At 36.4% G+C, this 24,319-nt stretch overlaps 1 protein-coding gene across 1 annotated transcript in view; it reads left to right on the forward strand.

Annotated features, from left to right (window-relative positions):
- Window positions 1–24,319, forward strand: part of PRKN (parkin RBR E3 ubiquitin protein ligase) — a 679,650-nt gene that overhangs the window by 229,508 nt on the left and 425,823 nt on the right. The window contains exon 4 of the mRNA XM_084202932.1: window positions 4,765–4,883. Within this exon, the coding sequence (XP_084059058.1) occupies window positions 4,765–4,883 (119 nt within the window). The remainder of the gene's footprint in view (window positions 1–4,764; window positions 4,884–24,319) is intronic.

Genomic DNA, 24,319 nt, shown 5'->3' on the forward strand with positions numbered 1-24,319 from the left:
TGACATGTTTGTATGTTTTTATATCTACTTTAGGATGAATTGAATCAAACCATGAAAGTCAATTTTTCTCACTAGAATATATCACAACCAGTTTAGATGAATTTAGCTGTTAAATAAATACCATTTTCATGTTCTAAATTTGATAGGCCTTATAAAGAATAGTTATCATCTAGAACAGCTAGAAAAGTTTATAAATGTCTGCATCCACATTACATGGGTCTGGGGAGGAAAACTATGTACTCTGTGAAGTATTTGCAGACAAATAAAAGTGGTTAAAGAACAAAATTTTAAATACCAGTTGTATTTTTGCAAAATGAATGAGGTCTTGTAAGTAATTTCTCTTACTTTGGGTCCAGAAATGGAACCTACACTTTTTTGAGGTTTTTTGCTAAATTTTTAAACTTAGCTTTATGTGGAAATTTTCACTAGTTTGAGCCTTCTGGGTTGTATTTCAGGCATTTTTCCTCCTACTGTGTTGAATCAAACAAAGTCCTTAAGGTGAACACAGCTGGAGGAATACTTCTTTTCTTTCTCTTCTAACTGTATTTTTCATTATGTAGGTGCAAATTGCTAAAAGAATCTGAGGTCACTGACAGTCAGTCTACATTTTAAAAATTACAGCTAGTCTAAATGTAAATACAATGGAGTCTGAAACAATGCTAACTTTATGTAGTTTTCAATCTGTTGAAAGATTTCCTGTAGATGTGTCTTGTTTTAAACGGGTGATTATAGGAAAGACTCAGTATAATCTATATGAAAATGCAGTTCAAATGAAAACAGTAGGTTTGCTACTAATGTCCCTATTTAGATTTTATTCACTTAAACAGTCATAGAGATGATAATGGGTGTTTTGACTGATTAGAGATTTCAGGATCCAGTCTATAGTCATAATGACTAATGTTTTCTCATTAACTAGCCATGCATATCAAAATAATTGGTCTGTGCTATCACTAACCTGTACAAAGCTCCCACCGCATGGTCACCATTAACAACACAGAAATGAGGAAGTAATTCAGGTCCTAAGGAGCTTAAAAACCTAAATGGGGAGACACTATAAAAGCACTGGGATACACATCAGAGAAACCTACTTCTTCTTTTTATATAAAATACTAAAGAGGAAAACAGTTTTAAGACTTTTTTTTTTTTTTTTTGGTGATGTTATATTTGTGAGGACATTAGCTTTGAAGAGGTAGAAAAGAGAGAGTGCGTCTCATTGGGGTGACAGGACAGGCCCTGACACAGATCGTGAATGAGAGGCCTCTTGTATTCATGTCATCCTAACTTTTTTTTCTTTTTTTTGGCCCTTAAAGGCAACTTAAATAAACTCCACAGAGAAAACCATGAAGCATTTCCTAAACTAGCATGTAATAAGTGGCTTTATATGATATTTGTAAGTGAAAACTGCAAAATAGAGATTGTTTCCTCAATTCTCATTAAAGTTGTACACCCAAAAGTTGCGTGCCTGATACATTCACTTATGTGGTAGGTTCTGCAGCAATTTTAGTGATTCCTGGCACTGTGCCATAATTACATTCTTTATTAATATTGATGCATCAGAGCTGGTGCATGACAGATTTCCTTGTTCCTGTGTCTTTCAGTTTCTCTTTATAAAGGGGTCCAAGGGGATGCAGTCTCAGCCAAGGGCCATGGTAATATAGTCAGTAAAGAGCTTAATGCTGGCCATCAGTGTTGTACTGTAAGCAGACTTGCAGCATTTGCATTTTTAATTAAGTCTTTGTTTTGCCTGCTGATGCTACTCAGCACCTGCCCCTAATGAGGTAACTGCACTTTGTGAGAATATGATCAGCCCATCTGCATAAAATGGTGAATATGTTGCTGAAAATCTCCACACATTCCTTCTAAAATCAGTGCATTCCTCTTGTCACGTTGGGCCTTTCCAGCTTCCTTGCTATAGCAGATATTTCTAAAGTTATTCTGTGTCTCTGAATAGATCTGTGCTGCTTAACTGCTCCAACCCATTATATTATAAATTTGTTTCTTCTGTTTCAAATTTGTGCACAGGGAATGTGTTTGGGGGGACTTTTTATATTCATGAAAACTGAAAACAAAATTGAAAGTGCTAAGAAAAATGAATATTGAGCTAATGTAGTCTATTTTTGCACAGAGCAAATATCAAGCTAATGCATAAGATTTATCCTCTATAGTAAATCAGCAATATGTCTCATTTTAGGCCTCTCCTATGACTACTATTTTTTACTGCAGTATTCAGTCATGCTGATTTATGCCATACTATCCTGTGAATATTTTGCAGACTATTATCAATAAAATAATTTTATCTTTCGGTCCAGATGGAATGAGCTTAGAACACAAAGCAGACAGAGAGCATGCTTCCTGCCTCAAGTGTTTTAATCCTTGAAATAAATTTTAATCCTTGGCAAAAAATGTGAGACAGGGACTCAAGACAGCAGGGAGTGGAGGACTGGATCAGGAAAGGCATCAGCCAATTAACAAATTACTTTATTCTGTAAGGGCTCATGTACTCAATAAGATGGTTCTGTTTAACTGGAAGGATTTCATTAGAGTCACACCAGGAATCAGTTTGGAGTGTAGAACTGAACTAGGACTGTGAGCACTGGCACCACAGAATTATTCAAGATGAGTGTGAATAGAAGCAGCAGTTTCAGTAGTCCCATTAGACAGCCCACATAGGAAAATGGAACACTGGGAGAGGACTGGTGATAACAGAATAGATAACAGGCTCTGGTCTCACTTCCTGCTGTTGAAACCAAGTCAGGAATAAGTGGCTGAAATCATCTTGTTTATTGTGGACCTCTACTAGCAATCACATTCCTGCTTTCTTAAGTCATGGAGCATCCCCTTTGAATTGTGCTAAAGGCACTGGCCTTTACTCTTACTGATTGATCTGCTGATCCTGCATAGAGGAACTGCCAAAAGTAAATTAAATCACTTGCAAATGTGCTTCTTCTCATATGCAATGCCATAGTTTAGATTTTTGATGTGGATTTTAGATCAAATCAAGTCAAATCCAGACGTGGTATCCGTACCAGTAATCAGAGCCTCCAGCAAAGTACCAATGAATGGATAGATGTCCAAAACTTTGTCTTGTTAAGTTTCACAACATTGAATAAGCCTTTTTTTCCTTTAATTTAACTATTTTAATCCCAGAACTGTGTTTTAGACTTATTTGAGAAATGTGCTCTCAGCCTTTTGAGTTATTCATATGAAAAGTGTGTAGGTGTGTGAATATATGGGGGGGGGGGGGGTGGGGGTGTTGTTTTCCACAAAAACTGAATTCCATTTAAATTCTGTAATACTTTATGTCCTGCCATGGTGGTTAATACTTTCCAAGGAAGCATAGGGAAAACACTTGATAGATCAGTTGAGTAAAATTAGTTTTGGATACATCACTGAAATACTCTTGTGTAACTAATGTTTCTAAAAAATTGAAGAGTTAATTTTTTTTTTTCAGCAGTGCACATCTTCTTTGTAGACATCTGCATTCTTTTTCTTAGAAAAAAAAAGATTTTTTGTATGACAGAGTACTCTGAGGTTGAGTTTTGGTAACTGAAATTATATTTGAGTTACATTTATATTATATTTGAGAACATTTAAACCCAGACAGCCATGAATAGGTATAAAATGTAATTGATTGACATTTTGCATTGGCAGAACACAGGGTCTGACCCTTAACTGTGTGAAGGACATGTAAAAATAAAGGAAGTCAGCCATGTTTAAAAATATTATTCCAGGTCATGTTTACTGTGGTGATGTGCTAGGGTTCACATGTACATCAAACATATATTTCTGATGAATTTAGGTAGAAATAAGAGAATAGGAAGAAAGACAATGAAAAATCTTTTCATCTCTAAGTGATTGTGATTGCTATTCATTCTGAAGTTCACCACTCTTAATGGGTCAAATCTCCTCTTGATATAGAGAAATTTTTGTTTGAAACTTTATTCTCGTCTCATTTCAACTTCTGATAGTAACCTTGAGTCTCTGACCTTGGAGATGTCCAGTCCATATTAAAACCATGCCAGAGATATTCCAACATTTTGTAAGGAATATCCACAGCTATTCTAAAAAGTGCTTCACTCAGTGATCAGCATTGCCTGTAAAATCAAATTCATTAGCATTGCTCTGGGCTTTCACAATTCTCTGCATATCACATTCTGTTCCCTAGTTTCACAGAACAGAATGCGTTTCATTTCATTTTCCTTGAAAATTTACTTGGCCCAATATCTTGGCAGCAGTTTGCAAACTTTGCTAAGTTATAAGGCTGCCAGCAAGAATAAAGAACTGGCTTCCAGCCTTCCATGAATAGGAGTAAATTTGCTAAATTGTTTTCTTGTTGTGATATCAGTCAAACTCATCTTTTAAACTTCATCTAAAGAAATTTTCATGCAATTTGACCTCATAAAAATTGCAGCTAGACAATTTTAGAGTAGAAGGGAGATGCAAATTATGGACTGTTGGGGTAATTAATCTCGTACATCACTTGCCAAAGATTTCAGTTGGTGCTGATCAGTGGTAAGCTCTGGATGCATTTTCAAGGAGTTATAGTGTAGTTCACCTGTATATATTGATCAAGAAGCAGGAGTTACTGGAAGGTGTTAGGAACTAGACCTGGCAAGAAAAGATGATTGCAAAGCTGTCTTCAGAAATTAAAATTATTTTATCACTTATAGAGTAAAACAGAAAACCTTCATGACAGTTTGCTGCTGATTTTCAGTCTACATCAAATGTGTTTTTTTCATGTTTGTTTGTTTTTCCTCTTGACAGGTGCAGCAAGTTACAACAGTTTTTATGTTTTTTGCAAAAATTTCTGCCAAGCTGTGAAGCCTGGAAAACTGAGGGTCCGCTGCAGTGTATGTAAACAAGGAACCCTGACGTTGGCAAGGGTAAGATTTTTTGGATTTGTTTCAAGGTTTTGGGGTATATGGAAATGACATATTTAGTCTTTTCTATTTGCATACATATGGCTATGTATATATGTAGTCTTACTTTTTTTTTTTTGCTGTTTATAGCTGAGAAGAGTAGTTCAAAGGATGTTGAAAATTTCACTCGCTTGTTTCTATTATTTGGAGCATATATAAGGAACACGGTGCAGACTAGAGCTCCGGTCCTTGAAAGACATACTTAGATCTTTTTTTAAAGGACTAATGATTAACCTGATTGTATGCACAAGCTGTGCAACTACATATGTGCTAAAAGGATAGGATGACAGATGTTTATTCAAAGCTTGGAGCTGTTGTTAAGGCCTCAGAAACACCTGAATCCAGATCTAGATTGTGCTCATTATGGGCTGAGGCCAGAAGACAGATGTGTAGTTGAGAATATTAATCCTTCCAGCCCTACTGCAGCTTGTAAAGTCAAGGAAAATTATTGTTCTTGGACAGAAAACTAGTAAGAGATCTCTCAAGCTTGGTTTTCACCCTAAAATGAGAGAGTGTTGGGGAGTGAGTTGAATGTGCAGTTGTGTAAAGTTTTGAAGGGTTTTTTCTTCTATCTGAGTGCTGCTAAATGGCACTGGTTGTGTTACTGTTGAATGAGAGTTCTTCCTCTCTCCTAAATCAGTGTTAGTCAAGCAGGTTTGTTATGGGAGAGGCTTAGGTCTTGAAGAAGACTGAGCCATACCATGCTATAGCTTGGTTATAAGGAACTTCCATATTCAGCCCATGTTCTAGTGTTTAAATTTGTCTTTTGCTGTGATTTAAAGTTTCAGTTTTGTGTTCTCAATGTAGCATGGTACGTCAATATCTTTACATGTCATAGAACTGTAAAAAAATAGCAATTAAAAGCCCAGGTTTTATATTCTCCTTGAAAAGAATAAACCAGACTATACTTATATGCAACTAATTCAAAAGCCACAATTACAATGCCCTTCAAGCTTTGTGTGCTATTCCTGAATTAACCAACTATCTCTGATTTATTTCAGAGGCTTCAAAGGGCTGCATTTTGTGGTGTTCCAGATGAACACATCTAAGGGGATCCTTTTTCTCTCAAAATTTGTATTTAAATAATGCTGGTTAGCATAGGCTTGAATCATATATAAATCAAGACAGAAGAGAAGACACTATTAATGTAAATTTCCAATGGATGAAAACACAGACAATATTGTATTCAGCTTGTATACATGAAGTCAGTGCTGCTGAAAGGCATTGCTTATATCACTAGATGAGTCTGAATCTTATAGATTCCATTGACATCACACAACATGAGTCCTTTGCTAGACTCAGAGGCTTTCTTCAGCAGGTCCGCTTTTGGAAATGATGACTTTCACACTTGTGCTGTTTGATTTGGGATCGTTGCATTCCTTGTATTAAATAAACCTAAATACATTTCCAAACTTTTCAGCTTTTATAGAATCTACACTGTTGGTTTTGGGGAGTTAAAAAAAAAAAACAAAAACCATCAAGTATGTATTGTCTCCCAGGAATTCACTATAACACCATCATGGAAATGCTATTAAAAGAAGTTTCAGTAGTGTTCACCTATAAATAACTTCTGATTGCCTGGAATGTATGTGGGCCTACATTCTTTTGGCAAATACAGGTTCAATGACACAATGAATATATGCAGGCTGATAAATTCAATTGAATGAGCAGATTACAGCTGCTGCTTCTTTCTATTAGCATATTTTACAGTACATATGAAAAGAAAGTGGCTGGAAACTTGTAGTGGAAGCTGTTCCAATTTTCAAGGTTGATTCAAAAATCCCAGCTTTTAGAAGATTTGAAAAGATACTTCAGCATAAAAGTACAGAACAGGAAAGGGAGATATCTTCTGGAAAGTTTAAAATGATAATTTTATTCTGTTTTAGTTTTCAAATAATGCTTGGCTGTGAAAATAATTTGCACTTGAGATTCTTGTTACTTTCTTCCCAAAACAGAGAAAATCATTCTTTTCCTCTTGAATTGAAGCAGAGCACAGCAACAGCACAGTAGTTAGGAACAGTGAGCACGCTGTTCCTGCAGTTTGGGCTGGCAGTCCTATGGGTTTCCAAAGCACAGTGTTTGCAATATGGGCACTCCTAAAGTCATGAATGTGCTATGCAAATCAGTTTGTTTTATAAACACACAGCATCTATCTCAGTCCTGTAGTAATAAAGAGTAGGTACAGATTTTGCATGTGCCTGCCCCACCTTCTTTTCTGCTCCACTTTCCAAGGAGACAGAAAACAATTCCAGTTGGAGTGGCTTCTAATATGTACTAAGACTTATTTCCTACTGTAGAGAGACCACTCTGTGTTAAGGCCAGGCAAAAGTGTGTCTCTCACAGCAAGTGAGCTGTATTAGCCCTGCTTTCCTCGGTGCATTGCAGTCTACATTGGGCAAAGTCTGCTGAAAAGGTTAAAAGAAGTTCAAATTAGTATATTATTCCAAGCCCTCTGTCTTTCCCCTTCAATCCCACAGGGCTTTACCAGTGATTACCACTAGACAATCTCTCTACTGGTGCTACAGTTATTCTCATTTTATAGAGAAATTAGTCAAAATAAATTTGACATAAACAAACTATTTAAAAAACTTGTCTGTACCACTATACTTCAGATCTGTCACCAAAGCCACTCCTTTTTTTAGGTCTCTTTTTTCCCCCCAGTCTTGGAAAACTGTGCCTGACCTTTACATGGCAACACAGGAAGTTTCTTTTGTGCTCAGAAGCACAGAAGCTCTTTTGTGCCATAAGCACCAAAGCACTCTGTAAGCCAACATTTGTTACACTAAATCTTTTATTGAGATGAAAGTGAATACCTGTGTAAAACCTGCACAAAGCTTTGTGCAGCCTTCACTTACTCTACATGCTAATCCTTTGACTACCTAAGATACAAATGACCAGCCTAATTAAATTGAGCTTTCTTTTTTCATGGTGTGTGGGCTGACATTTAAAATATTACTTATTCCAATAAGTAATCTTATTCTTAAACCATATTTAGCAGTCATGGCTATTTGCATAGCATTTTTTTAATATATGATGCTCAGATTAGATTTATGATACAATATTTCTATGAAATTAAACAGCCACATACAGGCCCACCAGGAAGTTTTTTCATATATCTTGAAAACTTTAGTAGCCATGATTCAGAAAATTAGTACATTCCTCTTTCCAGAAAACAAAAACAAGCAAACAACAACAACGCCAAAACAAAAAAACTCCACAATAACAAAACAAAAAAACCCAACAACGAACCAAACAACAAAGGAACAGAAAACTCAGATTGAACAAACAAACAAAAACCCGCACAAAAAGGTCTGATTGGAGCAGTCACATTTGCAGTTCTTCTTTTGGAGCTGTATCAGTGTTAACATTCACAGTGTTAGTTCTCTAGTGAAAAGAAAAATGTGTATCTGTGAATGGAAGGCTAGATTCTGAGAACTGATATGCATCAGGCTAAGAAAACCTGATGCAAACCCACACTTTTCCAATGTATCTGACTCTGTGTGTGTACTCCTGGTAAAAAAAGACAGGAACATGTGATTTGGTATCTGTCATAATTCAGAATTCAACCAGAGTAAGAGTCTGGATTGAAGTATGACACAGACTTTGGGGCTCCCTATTCAGGCACAGGTGTTATGGTGAGGCCACTTTTAGTGTGGGCACTCATTACTACTTGGTCCTTCTCCTCCTTCTCCTCCTTCTTCTCCTTCTCCTTCTTCTTCTCCTCCTTCTTCTCCTCCTTCTTCTTCCTCTTCTTCTTCTTCTTCTTCTTCTTCTTCTTCTTCTTCTTCCTCTTCTTCCTCTTCTTCTTCTTCTTCTTCATCTTCATCTTCATCTTCATCTTCATCTTCATCTTCATCTTCATCTTCATCTTCATCTTCATCTTCATCTTCTTCTTGTGTCCTTGCTAGTTAGTACTGAGTTTTCAGTGTATCATCCAGCACAAGCACCAAAGGAGTTTGCCACAGCCCCTCTATACTTTGCAAGCGTTCACATCATTATGTCAGATCTTTTCAGACATGAGGAGTTATATTCAGATGTAACTCCCTACAGCTGAGATGAGATTTCGTTTCTGTCACTTTGAGCACATCTGGTGTGTACTTCCCCATTGCAGTTCCTGCCCCCTGTGCTCCAGAGGAGCCTCCTGGCATCACAGGTTTTGTTAAACTGTCTCTGCCCCAGAACTGCTCCTCTTTGTTTATCAAATTAAGGATGGTGATTACATCTATTTCTTTTCATCTTAAACCTAACAAAGAAATGGACATTTACTTAATTTTGTTTCTTTGGAACCATGAAAGGCTTGTGATTTGGGTGGTTTGTCAGCATAGGCTGCGTGGTACATCACAGTTTGGGACAAGTGTCTTCTGAGGGCCTTTCAGTGACTGATAAATACCAGGTCATAAATGGTGTTAGTGGTCTTCCTAACAGATTATAGTACAGTGTTTGGAATTTGATACTTTCATATTTCCTAGGAAGAGAAAGATCCGTAACAGTAATTTTCTTTGAGTTCTTATTTCCTATCTCCATTTAAGCTATTTTAATAAGGTATTTTCTTTTTGATTAATGTAAACTTATTTTACAATAATATAAAATAAAAAGGCAGTTTACCTTTTATATCTGATTTTTTTTTTTTTTAATATATCATAGTAAAACTCCATTTCACAGTGCATAACCTTTCACCACTGCTCATTTGAAGTCACCTCTTTTTTCCTGGAATTAATTACTTGTGTCCTCCCTCAGTAACAGAGAAAGGAAAGAGTACTGCTCACTGCACCTGAGCAAGGCTGACTGAAAAAAAAAGGGACAAGTAGCACCTCTGAAATAATGTAGTCCTCACTGCTGCTGAGTCAGCTTCTCCCCTCTGATGGTTTCACTACTGGAGTAATATGACAAACAGATTACAAAAAATCAATTTGTCCTTTAAAGGTAAACTGCAAAATAAACAGCCACAGAAGCCTATGTGAAAAAGTGTGATCTCATTTACAGGCTGGGAAGATATTAAAAATGTGATTGGATTCTTGAGAATGGGTAACTTAGGTGTTTGTCTCTCCAAAATTACATGTGTTCTGGGAGGATACAAATGTTTTTGATATATATTCTAGCTTACACATGACAAACAATATGTGTTAAAATGCTTCTATTGAATACTGTGCAGAAAAAAGTTACCACTCTAATGTGTGACTCCTTGGTCAAACTAACAAACCTGAAGCAACCACTTATTGTTGGGTTCCTGCTAATGAATGTGTAAGTACAAAAATAGCCTAATTTCCCTCCATTTGGCTGACAGAAGTAGCATTTACAGGAAATTACACATATTCAGTATATGTGCTTCTTTCTGCATAAATAATGGAAAATGCCTCAATTCTGACATCTAAATTGCCACCACTAGGCACTGATATTAATGCTGCCTTGAGAAGACTAGGCCAGAGAAAATAAGCTCTTGGAACAATTTTTCCCAGGGTTTCCACAGAATCAGGAAATCCTTCTGCATTAGTTATATTAAGACAGCACTCTAAATTGTAAGCCTAATGTTTTTTTCTAATGAACCAGTGTTTTTTGAGAGAGAGGGAACTTCTTAAATACCAATGAGTTATTCTGTTGTTTAGGCCAAGCCCAGCCATGCCAGGATTCCAGAGAGTAATCAGGCATATTTTGATCTTCTCCCTATCTGCTGCAAAGGGAAATGTACTCTTTCATGCAATCATTTCTCTTATGAAGTGATCTGATGGTAACAGGGATGCTGAATGAGAGCTGCTGGGACTGCCATTCACACAAGGAGTTTGTGTCATCCACTCTTCCTTACTGTTCTCACATTGCTTGCAGTGATTTGGAGCACAGCAGCAGCATTAGATAAATTTAGTACTGAGCTGACTCCAAATTTGGAATTACTGATGGAACTTCCCTAAGGATGATGGCAGGGCATCTGCAGGTCTGATTCTGCCATTGCTCATCAAGTGTCTTCATTGCTTTTAATAACATGGATATCAGGAAAAAAAAACCAACCAAACAAACCCTACAAACAGGATAATGCTTGCATTCTATCTTTAAAAGTCTCTTTTCTTTGATGATACATTAGATTTTCCCAAATCCAGATACACCCTGGGGAGGCTGCTCCAACAGATATTCTTGGGCCCTGTTTAAGATACCATGGCACTAACAGAAATAAGAAAGCTCAGCACTGGGTGGCTGAAAATTATTATTTTACAACAATTTTTATTCTTTCTTCTGCACTTTTCTCTTTGGCTCTAAATCTTTCTTCATTCTGAACCTCTTAAAAAACAGCCTCACTTTTGCACCTGTCTCACATAGTCACAATGCCATTAGGGACAGCTTCCAAAATGCTCAGCTCCATCTGAAGAGAACAGTTGGGAGGATTCAGAAGACTTGACGTGGTTTTATTCAGGCTTTTAGCTACCTCTTTCATTTATTTTTAAATATCCCTTAAGAAAAATTTCATTACATTGGACAAAATTGTAATATACAGTAAATGAAAACACATACTTGATTTATGAAAAAAAAAAACCTCATCCATTTCAAAAGACAGGAATGGCAATTCATTCATGCAAAATAAACTTGGCTAGGGAAACAGTTTGGCCTCTATATTGAAAAAATGATGAAAGTTCTTTTCTTTTAATAGGATAAGAAAGTATATTTTAACTCAATTCTATTAGAAGCTCTAAGATATCTATGCATGATTTATAATATTTATTGCAGTATGTGTTTTCAGTGAGGCTACACGTTATAAAGTGTCTTAAAAGCTAGAAAAAAATACCATTGGAAAGAAGGAAAATGACTTCAGTATTATGTACTGCTTCAAGTCATGCTGTGAAATAAAACTGCCTTTTAATGTGAAGCCTAGAGTGAGTTTCTCCAGCCTGGGTGACAACAGTCATAAATGAAAAGGAAAACAGTTACCAAATTTACTTTCAGATAAGACTTTTACATGAGTTTCTGGTTCAAATGTCTAATAAACTCTTTTGCCAGAGAGGATAGATTTATGCTTAGTAATACAGATGGTGTTCAGTGTATCTTGTCCTTGCAGTTGCTGTGATATCAGGAAGCACAGACTCACAGAATGGTTGAGGTCGGAAGGGAGCTCTGAAAGTCATCTGGTCCAACCCTCCCTGCTCCAGCAGGGCCACTTGGAGCCATTTGCCCAAGACCATTTCCTTTTGAATATCTCCAAAGACAGAGACTCCACAGGCTCTCTGTCAACCTGTGCCAGCCCTCAGTACCCCTCGCAGTACCACAGTTGCTCCTTAGGCTCAGGCAGCACCTCCTGTGTTTCAGTCTGGTCCCCTTGCATCTGGTCCTGTAGCTAGACACCTCTGAAGAGAGACTGCCTCTGTCTTCTTTGTATTCTCCCTCCAGTTATTTATACAAGGAGGGGAGATCATCACTAATATCTGTTTCAGTATATCAAGGGAGGTGTGGGACTAGTAAGAAATACCATGCTCAGAGGAACACTTGTTTTGTCAAAAATATTAGTTGCTTTTGAATTTTTTCCATGCAATATTGCACATTCTCTGAATGTATAAATGTAGATCAGATGTGGACTTTAAACTCTTTCACTCTTACAGGTCTTGTGCTATTTGTATTAATGTTGTTATATCTTTTTGTTTAGATGTATACCTTTTGGGAAAAAAAAACCAAAAAAACGAGTACCAACAAATGTGATAAGTAAGCCTTATTCAGCTTTAGTTTGGGGGGCAGTTTGGGGGCCCCTCTTCTTGGGGGCAGAAATTTAAGGAGAAAGGCAATGCTGTTTCCCTCTGCTTGCATATTGTACCCACAAACATGTATTGTTCCCCAGGGAAGTGAGAAGGGCCCTCTTTCTAAAGTTTCTTGGCCTTTTATGTAGAAAGGAGATACAATGAATATTCATCAGCATTCTAGATATTAGAGCCATAGTTGCATATGTTGGTAAATCCTTCTTGATCCCTCCTGGATCCCCTTTTCTGCTCAATAAGACCAAATTATGCTGTGGATGTGCTGCTGGAATGTATTACAATACAAGCAAATCATGGGATGTGATAGTGGGCCTTTTTTTCTTTTTTTTTTTTTTTGATGTGGCAGCTGCCACTGCAATTCAGATGTCCCTGTGCATAACTCTCCTAATTTGCTTTCTTTATTAAAGAACAGCCAGACTTCTGTCTACCCAGTATTATTCCTTGGGTAGCTGTGGGTGCAAAGAGATCATGCTCACACTACATTACTTTAACATTTTTGATAATGATGAATATTAAACAAATCTAAAGGGTCGGTAACTTTCATCCTAGTTTTTAAAATACTGGAATATCTAAGGCACCAGCTGGCTCAGGAGGAAAAAAATAAGTATATTTTCTTAAGGTATTGTAGTAGCAGAAGTAGCAAAAGTCAAACTTCTTTCTTGCAAGTGTACCTTCATCTCCATTAATAAGCTGGTGTATTTTCTTAATAACAATAATTATTGTTATAATAATAATTATGATGATTATTATTAAAATTATTGATAACTTTTAGTGGTTAATTTAAAGCACAGTAAAGGGACTGTTTACCTCAAAAAGAACTATAAACAGGTATTTTTTCTAAGTCAGTGTGGAGGAAATCATTCCAAATCTTTACATTTGGAATGTCTCAGCTTGTGCTGTGTTTCCTAGTTTTGGACTGAATTATTCAATAAGAAGGGCTTGGGGTACTTAAACATTATATAAGTAAAACTTAGACATCTCTAACTAAAAAAAAATCAGCTAATTTAAAGTTACATTGATTAGACTTGTTTGGATAGGTTTGTGATCTAAAGGTATTAAGGTCAAATTCCTTAGACCTTTCTTAAGAGCTTCATTACTATAAAATATCTATTAATATGATGGAGCCAAACCAGGGTAGTTATATTGATTTCACTTTCTTGGCAGAGGTATGTGGTCTTCTAATGGGGGTTTTCCCCTTCTTCTTGGGGGTGATGACAATCCACAAATAAATTCTTAGTTTTTGTTTAAGTTTGTCTGCTGCAAGCAACTGGATAGAGCAAACATCCTTGGTCCCCTGTAGTAATTGCAGTTTAAAACTTGCTACATCATGGAGAGGAAAGGGTTTAGTGGTATATCTTGAATGTAGAAGGGGTTATGTTTGTTTTGGGGTAGTTTTCAAATATCATAAATGATTCGGTGCTAAGAACTTGATTATCCTAGGAGTCCAGGTAGTTTTTATTTTTTAATAAATAGACATATAACATTGAACCCTGAACATTTTCTAGGCTTTGTTTGCACACATAAAAGATGAGTGAAGAGAGAATCAGTGGTATATTTACTTAGGTTTGACCTGCATGTGCAGATCAGCTTTTTATGATCTCATGGTGGTGGAAGCACTTCACATTTGTTTCAGATATTTATGTACATAGTTCTAGATTTTATTGATTTAAAAAAAAAATGGATTCAGTTTTTAATAATAAAAATTATTATGTTCTACATGTCCTTATTTCCATAAGTGCAGTCAAAAAAGTCAGTTCAGCTGGCAGAAGTTACCTTTTTCAGAGTAAGGCAATGCATTTTAGCTGATGTCTCAGGTTCCTGTGAAGAGCACCAAGAGATGTTTTTGCTGGCTTTCTTCTGCTTAGCTCCACACATATCTTGCCAGATGAAAACACTGCTGCCTCACTCTGACTCAGGAGTGTTGCAGAGGAACATCTGTAGCTTTGAAAAAATGACCAGAGATGGTATTATTTGTCTGTTAACAATGTAGATGGTAGGGCCTATTCTCAAAACATTAAACCCATATTTCCCTGCAGTGTGTTTGTTCTCACTCACATCACAGATTGCCTGTCTTCTCATACCCTCCATCCTGTGTGTCTAGGAGAATGTACTATTTTGCACTGTCCTCATCTGAGCAACATGTGCTTTCTGGATAATCTTACTATCTGCGCATATTTGGACTTGCTTAATTTGAAAAATTAAGTTGCAGATGGATAAAATTAATTCCCTTGAAGTTAGATTTTCCATTTCAGTCAGGTCTAATTGCATTTTTTGTTTTGAACTAACAAACTTGGGCAAATAGGCAGGAACGTGTTTAACCTAAGGTTTTCCTGGTGTTTTAGGTGATGCTTAAGAATGGGAGAATAATTTTCTTTTAATATGCAATCTCTTCTCAGTCTGTAGTTATATGTGCTTTAGTTCAGGTCCAAAACTTCCAAGCTTCTTCTAGATGTGGTTAGAAATAATTTTGTACAATTTTTTCAAAAAACAATCACTGAAATGAAAGGCTTTCTGGTTGTTTGCATAAATCTTGAGCCTCATGGACCTTTCTGTTGAGGTCAAATCACCAGCTTGAGTCTCTGCCTGAAGGAAGTGTTGACAGTATTTTGGTGAGAAGCAAAATGGATTTTAAATAGTGCAGTCAGGTGCCATCAGAATAAACAGCTTCTATCTACATCTCCTGTCTTGTAGGAGATAAATTGATTCCGTCATTTGTAAGGTGACAAATTGAGAGTTGTTTTTATTCTGGAGTACTAGAAAAGGACACTCTGTGGTTTTGTACAGTACTAAAAATTCTTTAAATATTCTTAAAAGGAAAAACAAACAAAAGCCACAATACCAATTTATGGAACCAAGGGTGCTTTCACTATGCAACAGTTTTATTTATTTTTTCTTTCACTTTTTTTTTTTTGCTTGCATTTTAGGTAGTGTGTTTATGCGGTGTTATTCATGGTGGGCTTTTTGGTATAAGACCATGTCATAATATAGCATCAGTTCTTGATGGTGATGTATAGATTTATTTATTGAGGATGGACTTTAAAAATAAACAAATCTTTCCTCCCTCTCTGGCTTGGAACAGTGTCCAAGACTTTTTTTTTTTTTCTCTTAATTTCCCAACAGGTCTTGATATCATGAAGATAATGTGTATTTATAACTAAAGTGTATTTATAATCATTCAGTTGATGTTGTCATATGTTAAACCTGATCTCCTCCTATGCCCGTGGCCAACCTAATTGAGGGGAATGCAGGATGGGGCAGTTCGGATTCCAGGCTGAACTGGGATCAGAAACAAGAGCCAGCAGGTTCCCTCTTTGGTTCTCTGTCCCCTTCTGTCTCAGTGTTGCTTTATTAAGAAGCTATCTCCTGAAATTCAGGCCCAGCAATGAGGGCTAAGATTGCTGACTTTGGCATTTTGACAAAACAATAATTTAAAAAGGAAAATAGAATTCATAAGCTTTTTTTACTTCAACTAGAATGAAGTTGCTAGATTAAGGTTCATGTAACTCTACAAATTTTGTAGTTTTATTTAAAATGTTAGTACTCTACTGGAAAAAGTTTTCTTCAGTTTGACTCTTGATGTTTCTCTTCTGCTTTTAGTTTTTCTAGCATATTTCAATTTATATATTCTGTTGATTATAAAAAGAATTGGCACTTTGTAGCTTTCTTATTTGAGCTTTAACTTTGTGTGATGAGCAAAGTCTTCCTGTATACTTCAGGGAGGTGACATGGGTAGATACGATCCATTTTGCCCTGTATTCTCTGATAAAATAAATTAGGAGGCCTTAGTGTTTTTTGTCTATCTTAGGTGACAAGGGGAGAAAGAAGGCAGGAGAGTGAAAAATAGTTTACTTTTTGCCAGTACAGATACTCATTTTGTGCTGGCTGCATATGTTGGGCGTGCATGGACAGTAGCATGTAGCAAGAAAATTAAGCAAAATTTGGTATGGCTCCTGTTATAGTCTGATAAAATCATGATTATTACTTCCTCATGCAAAATTTGTTGAATGCCAGCTCGTCCATAACTATAATAAAACCAACTAATGCATAAATGAATTCTGGCAACTTTCAATAAAATTTTAAAACTTGATATGACAGGCAGGAATGCTAAGAGGCAACCAAGTGTGTGAACACTAAATGAAGGATTATCCTTATTTGTGAAAAATCCATTCCAGCGAGAAATTGAATCGGGGGCTTCTCTCAAAAAAGGGCTACTGTGGCTAGTGAGCCAAATCAGTGCCTGATTTTACTCCCTTTTCAGTAATAGGGTTATGTGAGACCCATAAACAATACACAAGTGAGAATAAATGTAGCTGAATACTTTCCCTCCTCTTTAAAGATTCATCTCTAAATAGTCTGATTAAAACTGAATATGATCAAGAATATTAGGAGTGATGCACTTTATTTATTAGAGCATATTCTGTGAGCAGCCTCACCTCTCATCTGGAATTTTTTGTCTTGCAGCGAGGATTTTCTGTGTATGGAGTATGTATAAAATAACTAAATGCCTAAAATGGTGGATCCTGTATTTTTTATTATTTTAACTGAAGAAAACAGATTTCACCTGAAAACAGCTGGTCCAGAATCTGATCTATGCCAGTATTTTAAGTGGCATTGAGGTTAATGATAAAGATCAAAAACCTTCATGCCATTAATACTGACTTTTAATGAGTCTGAACAATGTGTAGCTAGTGATTTTGAAAAGTAGACCCGTAAGGAGCTAGGCAGCAACAATCTTGGCACTAGTTTACAGTAAATAGATGCATCCCACTTAGAAAACAATTTGCAGTAGACATACCTGTCTGTATGTGCTTTAATTATACATAAATGTTCTCCAATTATACATAAATCCAAAAGCTGCTGGTGAAACCCAAAGCAGTAGATTAACTTCTGGGAAAGGCTCTTTTTAATGAGCAAACTCTAAGCTTATTGTATTGTTAGGAATTTAAGAATTTAAACTGTCTCAGTGTACAAATCCTGTGCCTTAGGCAAAAAAAGGACAAGTTTTGTAGCAACTGGCACAGGATGCACCAAAAAAAAAATTCAACAAAAAAGAAGAGAAAAAGAAAAGAGAGAGATAGAGAAGAATTAAAACATATGGATCTGCTCCTTTTCAAATGCAGATTGTTGAGGCTGGAAGTCTACCACTTAGTCACTGTGTTCTCCATTTGACCATATGGTTGCAAAATCTAGTGGGATGATATGAAAACCCTAGTTAGCCTCCTGACAACAAAATATAGTAGAATAAAGTGGGAAAAGGAAAGGATTTATTTTATTAATTCTTGCTGTTATGCAATATTTAATATGATTTATTGTCAATAGCTCTGATATGTTGTGGAATCTATATCTGTTACTTGATATTTGACTCAGTTATTATCTTTATTCTTGAAATATATGAGGTGAAATCTCTAAATGCCTTTACATTTAAGATGAAATGACAAGTTTTTTTCTACTTACTTCATACATGGCTAAAACAGAATGTAACAAACCTATTAACAAGGAATCTCATATTTATACAAAAATTGGGAGACCACAGGTGAAATAAGAAGTCATTTTGTGGTCCATCACAACCTGATATCACCTCAACTATACAGCTAAAATTTTGATGAATTTACTGGCAGGAGGTCTCCATTTGAAATGTAGAAGGGCATGGCTGTCTGTAGCAACTCCTTGGCTGTCCTCCTGCTCTCAGTTGGCAAACAAGACTCAGGAGAGGAGGGATAATGCAGACACAGATGAGGAAGGACACAGGAACATAGTTTTGTGTGTGTGTAAAATACCTTTCAAATGGGAATCACAAGGGAAGAGGCTTCTCTGTTTGTCACCACCAGATGCAGCTCATCTACATCAGAATATCATTTCAGTTTGGGTATAAGTGAAGAGAGTCATTGGTCTCTTTTAGAGAAATAGCAACTGATAGGTAAATTGAATTTTAACCAGCATTTTCTTGGCTCCAACTATGTTGTTTTACAATTTTTGTCTAGTTTCAGTATAGTGTAAAATCAAGTAAACAACAAGATCCATGCAGTGTAACTTTGCAGGAAGTCCCTGGCTGAGGCTCTCCTCAGGCACCAATCTCTGTGTGTGGATGCCTGACTGACACTGATATGCAGAGACTCACAACTTCTTACAGGGGTGTTGTATAAGAAACAAGAATACAGTTCTCTCTTTATTTTAACATTATATTAAGCCTACTCATGGTGTGAAAATCACAGTGCCATTGTAGACAGGGTCTTTTTATGTATTCATTCATCAATATAATAATTTCTTCATGATTTATTAATTTATCCTGTAAAAATATTAGAGTAATACATTTGTTCTAGTGTTCAGTAACCAAGCACAGTTATGTACAGACTTTGAAAGTTCATAAAAAGCAGGTGGTGTATTCTGTCACTTACAACTGTTCTATATTGAAGCAAAACTTTAAGACCTACCATATCTGACTTGAGTGAAGTTATGCTTAACTGTCACTCCTAAAAGTCAAACCAAAATTAAGTCTCTGTGAAAAATTAATCTTCAAAAGTTTTACACTCCCTTTCATCACCTTTGGAAATTTTTATGGCTGAAGTAAACCTTTCCTGCCTTTGTGTTGTGCTAGAAACTTTCCATCATGATTTTCTATCTTTGTAATAGGGTTTAGAAAATAATAGTATTTGCTGCAGCAGTTGCTCAGCATCATATCAAAGACAAAAACTACAGATTACTATTTTGGGGCTGCTGTAAGATAAAATCTTATGTGGACTGGCTAAAGAGAAAATCCCATTTGTTCAATTGACCTGTTTCATACACAAGTGTTTTCAGTTCAGATGCCAGTAGGAAGGGTGGAATTGAAAATTCCTCTTGTGAGAAAAGTAATTAACTTGTCATTAACTATGCTAAGAGATTTACAAAGATGGTAATTTAGTTTCCCAGATTTAGATTCCTGTCACCACCTGTTTGCACTTGAATTTGGGGATTCATTTTAATTTTCTAGCCTGTTGTTTGCCAGTGAGATGGTCCTCCTGAATTTTAGAACAGAGCAGAACTTCAACCCATGTTGGTGGTTACCAGTGGAGCTTCCCAACCCCTGTGACGCACCAACCTTGGAGCTGAAGGGTCAGCTGTTCAACACTTCCTTAAGAGGCTGTAAATCCCAGTGTAAAGTACATCTGTCAATGGTATTGCAATTATTTTCATTCTTCTCCCCTGGCCCCAGGCCTAAGCATATCACTTTCAGAACATGTGGTTTCCTTCAACAGATAAAATACCATAATGCCAAAGTTACTCCTGTTCTTTCTGTATTACTACTTCTGCTCTTCAACACACCAGGAACTTTTGTTTCCCCTGTTCATGATTTAAAGACCTAAGGGGAAAAAATATGTATTTCTCCAAGAAGATTCTTCTTCGCTCTTGGTGAGATAAAAGGATAATTCTTTATAGGCATTTTACATAGTCTTTTATTTGCACCGTATTTTTCTTTCTAAAGTAAAACATTTTACACTCTGGGTGTATTCATGGGGAGGGAATGACATAAATTCAAATATTGAAATGCATTGTGGGATGAGGGAGAGAAATCTTAACCACATTCCATAAACTTCTTCATTGCAGACTGCAGTAGTTTGACTGTAGACCTGCAAATAAACTGAAGTGGGCTTTAAACTTGCTAACTTGGACCCCATAGACAGATCAGGAGCTCAGTACTGGCCAGCTGACCCCACTTCTCTGGTATGTTTGCAAGCCCTGGTGAACTCCAATTTTCCCTGTCTGGACTTCTACCAGTACCTAACCTACCTTTAGCTCTTACTGCTACAGTTCTATTGCAGAAATAAAGCCTATTTTTTATGAGAAACAGAGTAGGAATTTCAGCATCCCATTACACAGGATGAGCAGACAGTTCTTTCCTGTTTAAAGTCTCAATTAGAGATTGATCAATTAATTAAACTCACTTTATTGAATTCAGTTGCATTGTCTCAGAGAGATGGAGACCAAGGAGGCTTACAGACTTATAGGGAGTAGAATTACAGTTTATGACTCGGTCCTTCAGCTTAGACTCTTCATCTACCTCCTTCAGCAGAAAATTTGGATTGAGTCCTTGGTTGCTCAGTATTAAAATCTGTTTTGCTCCCTATTTAGGCACCAAATTTTTTTACTGATGCTTGTTTATTTGATGTCTTTATATAATGACCAGGTGTAAAAGCAAAGGGACAACAGAGAATATGGAATTGTAGGAAGTAATAGGATAGCTGCTGATAGGCCTAGATAAATTGAAATGCCTTCATTTCTCCTTTCCTCTCCCCCATTCCCTTCTTTACCCATTGGTGACTTCTGAGGTCTCATTTTGTTTGTTCCCAATTTTTGCTCTCTCAGCTGTCTGCATATTATTTACAGGCAAAGTAAACCATCTTCATTTACTTGCACTGATTTTACTTTTGCTCTGGTGTCATAGTATAACCTGGCTAACCTTATATGTTCACACAGGAATATACAATTTATGCACATGTTGTAATTCTTGTCCTAAACAGTGACAGATACTATTAAAGAAGGTAAAATTTTTGAGAAAATATGCAAATATTGTTATTTCACAACAAACTAGTAGTCAAGACAGAAGCTTGTTTTTAGAACCCGGGCTTTTGTTAATAAGCAGCTCTTTCAAAGCCAGAATTCTTAAAATAAGACTCTCTAGTCTAGTCAGAAAATTTCAGCTGCAGCACATTATACAAAAGCATGCACAGGAGAGCAGCAAGGGAGATTTGGGTTATGTTTTTTTTGTTAAAAAAAATATTCTATCTCCTACTTTCATTTGTCTCAGGTTTTAATGTGTAGTTGTAATCAGGAAAGAAAGGAGAAAAACTTCAGTGCATTGAGTACTGAAGGAAAAAACGGAAGCAAATGCTTCTCAAGTGAGCTTACTGCTTTTTAATTAGTGCCTGTGGGAAGATACTTTGCTGTATCAGTGCCATTTATACTAGTACTATCTTGCAACAGTGATGTGCAAAATGTTTCCCACTTCTCCCACCATCTCGTATAGCCCCAGAGCAGACATACATAAATAAGTAATGGAAAAGGTAGGAATCAGTCATGCCTGTTTTGCTGATGCCTGATCAGGGGGGAAAAAAAGAGGGAAGGTACAGAGGAAGATGAAGAGTATGTACTTCATAAATTCACTGTAACAGCTGTTCTATGAAATGCTGGGATTTGCTACTCCACACAGCACAGGATGAAGGCAAAACTTGCAAGACTATATTTCTCTGCGTAATGAGGTAGGCAGCCATGCGGTTAAATCATTTGCTTTCTCTGGGACACTGCTGGGTTCTTTGCTTTTGCATTTAACTACTCTCAGGTACCAGAGTGTCATTCTCACCTTCGTTGGTATTATAATTTTCCCCCTTGTACTTCCTGGTAAATGAGAAGTTTTACGGCGGAGCAGCTGCTGGTAAAGACATTGACCTAAAATAAAGAAGTCAATATCTTACAGTTGGTTGAAGTCACTTCAAACTTCTTGGTGCAAGAAAACAGAAGCAGTTGCAGGTTGACAGCTGTTTGCTCAGGAGCTATTTTGGAAAGTCTTACTAGGTTTGTGCTTGGCTACTGCTAACTTAGTTTGCCTGTTCACCCAACTGAATTTCCAAAGATAATCTTAAATCTTGTATGAAAAGCAGATTAAACTATTGAGAAAGTAGGATATTCTCTCTGAATTTGTCTTATACAAATAAAAAATATAGATAAATAAATTGATAAATTCTTTAAGGTTTTGTGTAGAAGTAAACATGGAGGGTTTTCTAATAGAGAATGAAGTTACTAGTAAAAAAAGAGTTTAATGTTTTATGTTGGTGAGTTTGGACAAAAGTCATCAGTATAACACTGATTTCACTTCAAAATAAGTCAGCTGTTTGCTTACCAAAGTATTTTTCAGTTTCTTGTTGCTGAAATAAGACAACTTGCAAAATGTGAAAAAACCCTGCCTTGTATCTTAGGCGTGTAAAGTAGCTGTAGCCTGTCAAGTCAAGTGTGTAGTCTTGATTTATGTCTTTTAGCTTAAACTGCAGTCACGTTCTTTGAAAATATTGTTTCTACCTTGCTGCATTGTAACATATGATAGATTCTAGCAATGTCTTTTTATTCCTAACCACGGCAATTAAATTCAGTTCTTGAAAACCAGGAATCCAAAATAACTCATGCTCCTTTGTCATTGTCATGACACAGCATTGATCTCATTTCTTTAATGAAGATTTTCAAGTGAAGGCACTACATGGACCCAAATGCACGGGGGAGAAAATGCTGACCACCACCATGGTTTTTCTGACAAGTATGTTTTCTCCATCTCTTCAGTGTAGAGTGCAGAATGTATGAAACAGTATGGTCCTCTCAGAGTGTTTGTAATTAAATTTTATTTAGCCACAAAGCCCTACTCTGATCATTTGTCTAAATATATGCCAGGAGAGGTCTGTTCATATATTTAAAATCTCTGTGGACTGATGCTGGTATATTTTATATGTCCTTTCTAATGGAAGTATTCTCTACAGTATAGGTTTTGACCAACCATCACTCTATTAGCCTTTTGAGTTAGTTTAATCTCCTCAAGTGAAGATTGTAAATTTTTTTAAATGCGCAATACTTAAGGCTTTTCCAAGGTACACATTTTAACCCCTGCATTATTATAACAGAGTGATACTAAAGGAATGTAAGGAATCTTTTAAATCTCCAAGCCAAGGGTAAGGTACATTAATCAAGTACTTCAGGGAAATAGTCTTACATTTTAAAGTCTTATGCCATACATTTGAAAAAGATGATTTTTAATCCCCCTTTCTTTTTATTCTGAATAACATATTTCTTAAAAGTGGAAAATTAAAAAAAAGTGTTCATGACTGACAAGGCTTCTTTAATTGCAGAGAAATATTTAGGTTTTACGTCTGCAGGCAGAGGGTTAATAAAATCTTGGCATTTGAGCTGAGGTACAAAGGCTCAGGAAGAGAGCTTGTTTTGTATATTACCTCTGAAAATGCTGTTTTGGGAATGAAATTCTCATGGATCACTAACTATGGCATCATTAATAGTTAGGGCCTGGTATTGAAAAAGGTAAAGTGATGTGTTCATATTAGTTCTGTGTTGCCAGAACTATTAATTACTTATATCCTTCTGCTGCTTTTGTGTGACTCTGTAAGTTCTGTAAAAGCTGCTTTCATCTTTTATGAAAACTGCTTGAGAGAAATAAATGAGTTCTCAACAATATATTTTGACGAATGTCATCAAGTCCTAAAGGTTTTTAAACCATGGCAGAATTTGTCACACAGCACACAAAGGTTACTTTTTTATTAATAACTGTGTTTATTAATATAGATCTGCTTAACCTGGGGGAAGGATCTTCAGAAAATGTAGGCAATGTTGTGGAGTACATAGCATTTATTAGAGAAGGGGTATGTTGTGTTTTCCAGTTGTACATTTTTGCTTCTTTCTGAGCACTTCGGAAAGTGCCTAACAATATGCAGCTCCCTGTAACACTGTGGTGTTTGAATTCTAACTATTGCACTTTAAATGTATTTTGTTCTTTGATCTTTTGCTGTACCTAAGGTACTATCCTGATGGATCCCTGTGCAATGCCCTGGTGAGCTGTAGAATCTATAGATATCAATCTTTCTGATTTCCAGCTCAGGACAGCTTCCAGAGACTCTCATCCCTTAATTTACAATCCTGACATTC

The sequence above is a fragment of the Fringilla coelebs genome (genome assembly GCF_963513975.1).
Source record: "Fringilla coelebs genome assembly, chromosome: 3".
Taxonomy (NCBI): domain Eukaryota; kingdom Metazoa; phylum Chordata; class Aves; order Passeriformes; family Fringillidae; genus Fringilla; species Fringilla coelebs.